Genomic DNA, 10,000 nt, shown 5'->3' with positions numbered 1-10,000 from the left:
CTTTTCAAACCAACTGCACTTTTGCTCTCTGGTTTGTATTTACTTTGGTTACAAGTAGATGAATCAACCACTTCACTATCAAAACTTGTATGACATTGTACGCCTACATCAGCAGAATGCAGTGGAACTTCTGTAACAGATGACCTTTTATCCTTGTACTGATGAATGTTGTCAGTTTCTCTCACTGCCTCAGATGCCACATAGTGTTCAGCTCTAATGACAGAGTCATCTGAACTGCTTCTGACAATATTTTCTAAATTGCCATGTGATATTCTCTGGCACTCCTTACTAATGAAATTACCAGGTGTACAATTTCCATTATTTACAGAGTCTCTGTTATTTCCATTTTCTATGCTTCCTTCACTTCTACTACCTATTTCTTCAATATCTTCTATAACTATGCTTACTATCATATCTGAGTGCCCTTCATGCTTACTTCCATGCCCCTGTCTAGATTTTAAATCATTTCTACATGTATTACCTTCATCTTTATCTTCTCCATTGTTACTTCGATCCTGCTCTGCAATTGCTTTGTTCTTTTCTAGCAACTGCTTCCTGCGTTCATCTTCAAACAATAAAGGTTCTTCAGTAATATTTTTCTTGATATTCTGAGCCAGTTCCTCAGAACCATGAAATGATATACTTTTACAATCATCATCATCATCATCATCATCTTCACATTTCTTTATACCTGGACAGAATACAAAATGTGCCTCTAAATCATCTGTTTTGCTGAAATGTGCCCCACAACCATGGCAATACCGGTAATTTGAGGGACTCTGAAGATGAATGTCCATGTGTGTGTTGAGCATCTTTTTGTACCCAAAAACAGCTGGACATCTCATACAGTTGTACTTTATCACTCCTGTGTGGCGCCCCATGTGTGATCGCAGTTTGTGCTTGAACTTGAATTTCAAGTGGCACACGTTACATTCAAAGGGCTCACTGTGTGATTCCATGTGTACTTTGAGATTCCATTTCTTCTTAAAGCTGGAACCACATTTTTCACATATATAAGGCCTTGAGCTCTGAGGTGAATTCATTCCCAACTAAAAAATATTACCCTACATATATATCTAAAAATATATATAAAAACTAACATTCCCACCCCATTTTATAGGCTACTTGTCTGGTATTCCATCAAGCAGTTCAGGTGGATTCTTGAAAAAAGCCATGACATCATCCCTTGGGAATCTCTGAGTCACTATGCTTCTAAGGACAGCTCGTCACATCTACAAGAGAAGAGAAAAATCATATATATAAACAAACTTTGAAGCATATAAAAATTTTTATTTCAACAGCAGAAAATGCCTGATCCACTTAACCATGTAATGTTGAATAATAAAAATTAGCAGATAAAATTAACTGATCCATTAACAAATATTCTTGGCACAGGACCATGATAGCGTTAATCAACATTCATACCTAGAAATAGTATGCATGATACATTTGTATATTAATTAACACGGCTGAACAGGAAAATATAACTAATTTGTGAATGAATCACAGGAACTCAAACATGGAGAAAGGGTAAATGAGAAAAGGGGGAGAAAAGGGAGAGGGAGAGGGAGAGGGAGGAATACTACATTCAAGGAGGCTGATTTTGGTTTAGGTATTTTATGATTTACTTTGCTTTATCACTTCTACACTTGCTTATACATCCGCGTGTGCAAAGTGAATAAAGTGAAACCAAAGCATAACTCATTTAATCGGCAAAGTGTGAACTTGTACTGATGTCTAATTCGAAAATGTAGGGGCCCTGTGGGAATGACGGAGAGAGGCCCAGGGGGGACCAGGGGGAACTGGTGGAGGGGGGACCAGTAGGTAGGTAAGTTGGTAGGTAGGTAGGTAGGTAGGTAGGTAGGTAGGTAGGTAGGTAGATAGGTAGGTAGGTAGGTAGGTAGGTAGATAGGTAGATAGATAGATAGATAGATAGATAGATAGATAGATAGATAGATAGATAGATAGATAGATAGATAGATAGATAGATAGATAGGTGTGTGTGTGTGTGTGTGTGTGTGTGTGTGTGTGTGTGTGTGTGTGTGTGTGTGTGTGTGTGTGTGTGTGTGTGTGTGTGTGTGTGTGTGTGTGTGTGTGTGTGTGTGTGTGCGTGCTACTTTTTTTGTCTTTTCAAGCTTTATGTTCGACTTTACTCAATACCTACAGTTTAACTCTTTACTCAATACCAGCCTAACTGTAACTCAGCAAAGATGTCACCGATCACGAGGCTCAAAGCATCAGATACAGAAATGAATCCCGTGAGTATTTCAAGCAAATAAATGGTAAGATCTACTTATTGAATGCAATTTCCATATTGTTTTTAACTTGCTAAGTAAAATATATATATATATATATATATCACAGGTAGAAAATATTTGAGACAGGTGTGGGCAAGTTTGACGCTTGCTCCATGTGAGGCGTTACCCATAATTTCATTTACTAGAGGCTTCTAAACATATTAATCCTGTGCTGGTGAGGGCCTACACAAACGCAAAGAAAAATATCTACTTGTATAAATACAAAGTATAAACAAATAAATAAATAAATAAAATATCTAAATTTAGGTAGATATCTATAAATAATATCAACTGCATTCAAAACCATAACTATCACTCAATAAATAATAATAATAATAATAATAATAATAATAATAATAATAATAAAAAAAAAAAAAACTGACTTGGATTATCTCTTAGAGAATTAAATGCAACTAAATATGGAAGAAAAATTCAAATCTCACTTGCACAAGAAATGCTATTTCATTATTCTCCTTTTTTTCTTAACATATATAAAGAAGAATATGAATAAAGCCTAAAATCATTCCAAATGTAACTAATAAAATGATCACTTCTTAAAATATTATCAGCAAAATGTTTAAAATAAAACTTGCAACATATAAAACATAGTATAATATACATGTTCCTCCAAAAAATTCCGGAAGGGGGGGGGAGGAGGAGGAGGAGGAGGAGGAGGAGGAGGAGGAGGAGGAGGAGGAGGAGGAGGAGGAGGAGGAGGAGGAGGAGGAGGAGATTCTTCTAAGCACATGCTTGTAAGTAAAATCAAAGTAAAAACTCACAGATTTCCGATGACAAATCCCCAAGTGGAGGTCCCATCAACATCCAAATTTCTGGAAAATAATCAAGAATACATGCTGTTACTTATCAATGCATTTCTGTTGAAAATAATGTGGAACTTTTCATCTTATGAAAGAAAAATCAGAAAGAAATACTTTTACATATATTTTGCAAGGGAAAATAAAATGTTTACCGAGTTTTTTTTCTTGCTTATTTTTTTCCCTTATTGTATTGTCTGACAGGGCAGGAAACTCCACCAATATAAACTTCAGAGGGGAGGTCATGTCTATGGAAGCTTGGGAATATTGGCGTAAGACTTACAGTACTCTGGGGGAATAGGAAAGTGCGGTACTGCCACTACACTATAATCAACATGGTAGGCAAGGAGGTAATTTTCACATTCAGACCAGTTTTTGTAGTAAATATGTAAATATATGTATATATACACACATATGCATACATACATATATATGTGTACACACAACCACACACACACACACACACACACACACACACACACACACACACACACACACATACACATATATATATGTATGTATGTATGTATATATATATATATATATATATATATATATATATATATATATATATATATATATATATGTATGTATGTATGTATGTATGTATGTATGTATGTATGTATATACATATATGTATGTATGTATGTATATATGTATATATATTATGTATGTATGTATATATCTGTATGTATATATGTATATATATATGTATACATGTATATATATATGTATATATATGTATGCATGTATATATGTATATATATGTATGTATGTATATATGTATATATGTATGTATGTATGTATGTATGTATGTATGTATGTATGTATGTATATGTATGTATATGTATGTATATGTATGTGTATGTATGTATATACATATATATATATATATATATATATATATATATATATATATACATAATATATATATGTATGTATGTATGTATGTATGTATGTATGTATGTATGTATGTATGTATGTATGTATGTATGTATGTATGTATGTATGTATGTATGTATGTATGTATATATATATATATATATATATATATATATATATATATATATATATATATATATATATATGTATATATATATATATATATATATATATATATATATATATATATATATATATATATATATATATATATATATATATATATATATATGTATTTATATATGTATATATATATGTATATATATATTTATGTATTTATATGTATATATATTTATGTATTTATATGTGTATATATATTTATGTATTTATATGTGTATATATATTTATGTATTTATATGTGTATATATATTTATGTATTTATATGTATATATATGTATGTATTTATATATGTATATATATTTATGTATTTATATATGTATGTATTTATATATTTATAATATATATATATAATATATATATATATATATTTATATATATATATGTATATAAGCATGAGAGCCATGCAGAAAGGAGGAAAGGCTGGCTTTGTCAGTTCTGAATGGTCTTTGTACTCCATATGCTATTCCATCTTTAAAATTCTCACTACCATGCATTTTATAACCTTTGACAAGTAACATTTTTTGTCCTAATTTTAAAATAATTCTCAACATTTTTGCCACAATACTTTGTCATGATGCTGCATGACTTTCTTAACTGGGGCTTGGGCCCCAAGCCTTGTCTTGTTGCTATATTTTGTATACGCCACTCATTGGTGGGGGTTTATCACTTAACTATGACCTGATATTTTGATTCAGTAGAAACAAAAATAAACTACATGGAGAAACTGAAAAATGTAAAGCTGGAAGAATGTCCATACAGATTGCCAGCTGATGTTTGGATCGACAATCCCAAGACATGGCCTAATGTTGAATATATATATATATATATATATATATATATATATATATATATATATATATATATATATATATATATATATATATATATATATATATATATATATATATATATATATATATATATATATATACATATATATATATATGTATATACATATAGCTGTACATATATGTATATATATGCGTATATAGATATATGTATACATATGTGTATATATGTATATATATGTATGTGTATATATATGTGTACATATATGTATATGTGTATTCATGTGTATATGTATGTGTGTGTGTGTGTATATATATATATATATATATATATATATATATATATATATATATATATATATATATATATATATATATATATATATATATATATATATATGTGACCCCCAACCCCTAGGCAGGGGTTGGGGGTCACAGGGGGAACAGCCCCCTGCATACACCGATTCGGTGTGATGTCATGAGTCGGAGTCACCATTCTACTTGGTGAAAACAAACCTGTTGCTCGCAGATGCCTCGCTATCAGCATAAGCAAATATAGCAGATGAATGCTCGGATTCTTTAAAAAAAACGAAACGAAAAAGCAATATGAAGCAAAACTAGCTGTGCAGCTAAATAAGTGCTCATACCGTTTCTGCTGAAATTGGGAGCGACGATCCTTCAAAATATTGAATATCCCAATATATAAGACTATTTGATTTACATACCAGGCAATAAAAATTATTTTATGATAACATAATTTGTTACAGTAATCTATGATTTTTAGCTATATGTTATTTTTCTGTGAAATCAGTGCCATTTCCTAACATCACTTTTCTTCCTATTTATTAGATGTTTATACAAAGGAGATATTGAAGTCACGTAAAGGTCTACATGCGCACAACGCATTTTTCTTTCTCCTCAATAATTCGAGATAGGGCTTTTTCGGTTGTTTCATCTGCTGAACTATATGACATTTCAGACACAGAAGGAACAGGAAACTTTGGTTTCTTCTGAATGCTTGGTATCTCCTTAGCTAGGCTTAATTTCTTTTTTTTTTCAAATCTCTTTTTAACAGTATGACTGCTTTGTTTTCATCGAAAGGACAGTGCTTGGAATCAAGTCTGGGTGAGTTGGATCTGAGGATGGTTTGCCTGTAAATCAAAATTATGATAAATCAGTTTATTACTGAAAAATGTAAAATTGCTGTTGTGCTTTTTTGAATATAAAACTGCTACCAAAACCTAATATCGGCAATGTTGACTTTAATGTTAATATTGTAGATAGAGTTTGAAAGTGATTATTATTTTTGAAAAGGTGTAAAATATTAATACGTAATAAAATGTTCTGATTCGATGTAAACAAAGTTTCCACCAGGCGCTCAAGCACTCCCATCAGCATTCACTCATTTCATGGCCTATACCCATCCTTCCATTTTTCAGGTTTCTTTTTGCGTTCTGGGAATATATAAAAGGTTAAACCTTTCTTTCCCTTCATGTTGTGGTTCAAACAACCAATGGCAACACAGCTCCTCGGCATTTTCACGCAAAGAAACTAAATTCCTGGAAAAATTCAATGCCTTTGTAAGCAAAGCGCAGTGAGTTTTCAAACAAACGAGGGTTTGTTTTCGCCAAATGCTGGTTGCTAGGGGTGGTTGCTAGGCATTACTGAATCGGTCTATTAGACAACATAGCAACTTTTTCTGCGTATTAAATTAACATTTTACCTCACATTTCCCTGGTAACTTTCATGCCCTTCCCTGCTGTCTGGGCTAATAAAACAAACATATTTGCATTGTAGGTGAGGAATCCAACAATACTAAAATCGTTGCAATTCGTATTGCAAACCAATACCCAATATGTTTGCCTCTTAATGATGTCAATTTCATATCTTCATTTAATCCTTTAAGCATTGTTTCAGTTTCACGCAACCGTAAGATAAAAGATAATGGCAGAACAACATGTTTTATCAACACATATTTTCTGCATGCTAAAAACACAGATTGTATACGTCATATTTTGGTAAATATTAACAGAATGACGCCAATAAGAAAGAGAAATTCTTACTACAGTTCTAAAGAAAGGGAGAAACTTCGGAACTTTTTTCTTATATTAAGAAAATTACCGAAATCTCACATACTTGATACATGAAATTATCAGCCGTTGAACCGTTACCGGAGTGCTTTCTTTCAAATTTCTCCTTATACCTGGGTTTTGATTTTTGATGTCTATATTCCCTTTAGCTTCAGCAACTCTTGGAGACAGACAACGTCTCGACGAAAATAATTACAGCGGAATAATAACAATAGTACCATTCGCATGCCCAGCGGCGCTTTCAAAGGTTCCTTCTCTCGGTATGTAAACAAAGTCAAAGTTCCAAATACGAGGCGAAAAAATAAGATGCATTAATCCTTTAAATATTCATTATTAATGTTGCTTATCGAAAAGTGACAATAAAAAAAAATAATAAATATAAAGTGCTGAACGTTTTACATACATTTGTTTGGTATTAGATGACCATACTCGTTGCTTTCAAATCATGTTGATCGTGGATTTACTTTCTTTTATGATTGCTTATTCATTAATTATGTTTATTTCTCAAAACTCTGTGGGCTTAGGATATTCCGTTTAGACATTCCAGTGTAAAAAGTCTGACTTTTGCCTACTATAATTTCTCTCGAATATTTTGCCTACGTCAATTTTAAAGAAAACGGAGCTGCTCTCTTTTGAGGGTTAACCTTTGAATTTTCCTTTCGCCGAACTGCCTCAAATTTGTAATTCAAAAGTATAACAAACAATAATGAATTCCATGTAAATGGAATGCAGAATTGTTTATATCTATTAATAACACCTACATAGCTAAAACTATCTTTTTTCTTTCTTTCTTTTTTATATAATAACAATAATAAAATATAATAACAGCAATAAGCATGATAATAACAGTAACAGCCCTAATATAAAGAAAATAATCATGATATCAATATGATAATACGAACAGCATTTATGATAATAATACTGATTGCAATAATAATCATAACAATAATGACACTACTACTACTACTAAAAGAATACTTATCAAAAAACAAAAATAAAAATAATGTTATTACTGTATTGGTTATCATCATGTTTATTCCAATAACATTGACTTCCTTTGTCAGTTATTCTTCCTACCATCTTCATTATCCTTAATATCACTACCATCACTGTTGCTATTTTCATTGTATTTATAATAATCATAATTATTGTTTTAAAAGTGGGTTCTATCAACATCAGTTTCACCATTATCATTTCTAGTGTTGTTAATTACCATCACCATCATTATCATTAATCATTACCATCATTACTTTATATTATAATTATCATTACTATTACCTTCATTATTATCATTATTTACTGCTATCATTATCATTATTATTCTCATTCTCATTATTATTATATTTTTCATCATTAATATTTCTATTATCCTCACCATCATTACTATTATTGCTATTAATGCTCTTCCTAATTGTAATTTTTAACATTATGAATATCTTTATCACAAAGCAACAGAATGATCAAGGAAACAGTAGTAGTAATAATACTAATACTAATAACAATAACACCAGCAATGATAATATTTATAACACTGATAATGATAGTAATCATAATAATGATAATAATAATAATTGTAATAATCAGTAATAATTCTAATAATATGCAAAATAATTGAAGTTGTAGTACAAGGAATACGAATGTAACAAGAATTGGAAAAAAAAAGTAATGCTATTTAATAAGTAACATGGAAGCTTAATAATAATAATATATGTGTATAATACATGGAAAAATAACATTTCGGATTGATAACACATTCCCCGAGTGGTTAATGGTTAAATCAAATAAATGTGCTAATCAAAGCAAAAATATGAAATATCTGAATGCTGAAAACAATAATCATAACAATGTTCATAACAGTAAGTGACGAAAATTGAAAATAATAATAATCAAAGAAAAACAATACAAATATTGATGTATTACATGATTCATTATTGTAGGAAGAAATAATATTTTCTTTCCATCAATATCAATCATTATTTCATTATATTCTCTATGTCATTTGATTTTTAATTTTTGTAAGTGCCATGATTTATTTTCTCATTTCTTATTTCTTTGATTATTTATTTATTTATTATTATTTTTTTTTACATTTTGTCCTAGGGTAAATAATACAACTATCTGCCTATTTAAATTTATTGTCAAAATGCAATACATCTGATTATTTTTTTCAGCAGGGATTCTTGTTTATTATAAACAACAACAGACCATAAATACTATGGATAATGTAATATAAATTGTCAAAATATATCATAGTCTTGTGAACCCACATTCAAAATATTGCTATGATTGCATTTACACTTGAGACAAAAATTACCAATACATTTCTCGGACAATTCAGCACTACACATCATTATCATTGTCTTCTCTTCCTAACATTTAATGATATAAAAAATAATAAATGAATAAAAAAGAAATGAAAAACTTGGACAAGAAATTACATCAATTATCACTCAAATAGTGGCTTTTACAATCTATATCAAAAGTTCTTCTCAAAAATTTGCAAAGTAAATCCTGTACCATATCCACTTTATCAGGGGGACAGTAATCATCAAGACTGGAACGGGAGAGGGTAATGACAGTAGGAGATGGAAGAGATGAAATAAGCTGCTGAAAGCACTCCATTAACTGAACAATTTGTTCATCTGTGGAAACGTGGTGAGGCAACTCGTGTTTTTGGTCATCACAGGTACACCCAGCTTCATGGATCAGTTCCCAGTCAACTTCTGAGCCATATTCAGTAGCCAAGTCTTTGATAAGAGCTGTCAAAATGTTTCTGTCTGTCTGGGATGCAATTGACTGACAAATTGAATTTACATTTTCCTTGATCTGCTCTGGGTCTTTCAGCTCATGTAAACTGGTAAATATTTTCTTTAGACTAGATATCTGATTGCTTCTTTTGACTTGGGCACTCACAACAGCCTCTTCCTCTACTTCATAGAAGTCAAAAC

The 10,000-nt window shown here is 30.6% G+C and overlaps 2 protein-coding genes across 8 annotated transcripts in view; both read right to left on the bottom strand.

Annotated features, from left to right (window-relative positions):
• Positions 1-7,339, bottom strand: part of LOC113814312 (uncharacterized) — a 9,071-nt gene extending 1,732 nt beyond the window's left edge. The window contains exons 1-3 of one of the 4 annotated variants that reach the window (XM_070130416.1): positions 7,271-7,339; positions 3,077-3,127; positions 1-1,232 (exon numbers count right to left, since the gene is read on the bottom strand). The exon at positions 1-1,232 is cut by the window's left edge and continues 1,732 nt beyond it. In XM_070130416.1, coding sequence (XP_069986517.1) covers positions 1-1,043 — 1,043 coding nt within the window. In that variant the 5' untranslated portion in view covers positions 1,044-1,232; positions 3,077-3,127; positions 7,271-7,339. Of the gene's footprint in view, positions 1,233-3,076; positions 3,128-5,609 lie in introns of all 4 variants that reach the window. The other 3 variants (XM_070130419.1, XM_070130417.1, XM_070130418.1) reach the window with 3 other exon arrangements.
• A 1,833-nt stretch (positions 7,340-9,172) lies between these two features.
• LOC113814310 (UPF0489 protein C5orf22 homolog) overlaps positions 9,173-10,000 on the bottom strand; it is an 11,179-nt gene continuing 10,351 nt past the window's right edge. For all 4 annotated transcript variants that reach the window (XM_027366356.2, XM_027366358.2, XM_027366357.2 and 1 more), the window contains exon 2: positions 9,173-10,000. This exon is cut by the window's right edge and continues 669 nt beyond it. In XM_027366356.2, coding sequence (XP_027222157.1) covers positions 9,492-10,000 — 509 coding nt within the window. In that variant the 3' untranslated portion in view covers positions 9,173-9,491.

This window comes from Penaeus vannamei, chromosome 15 (genome assembly GCF_042767895.1).
Source record: "Penaeus vannamei isolate JL-2024 chromosome 15, ASM4276789v1, whole genome shotgun sequence".
Lineage (NCBI taxonomy): Eukaryota > Metazoa > Arthropoda > Malacostraca > Decapoda > Penaeidae > Penaeus > Penaeus vannamei.
Note: the sequence above shows the minus strand (reverse complement) of the source record. Positions and strands in the feature narration are given on the sequence as shown.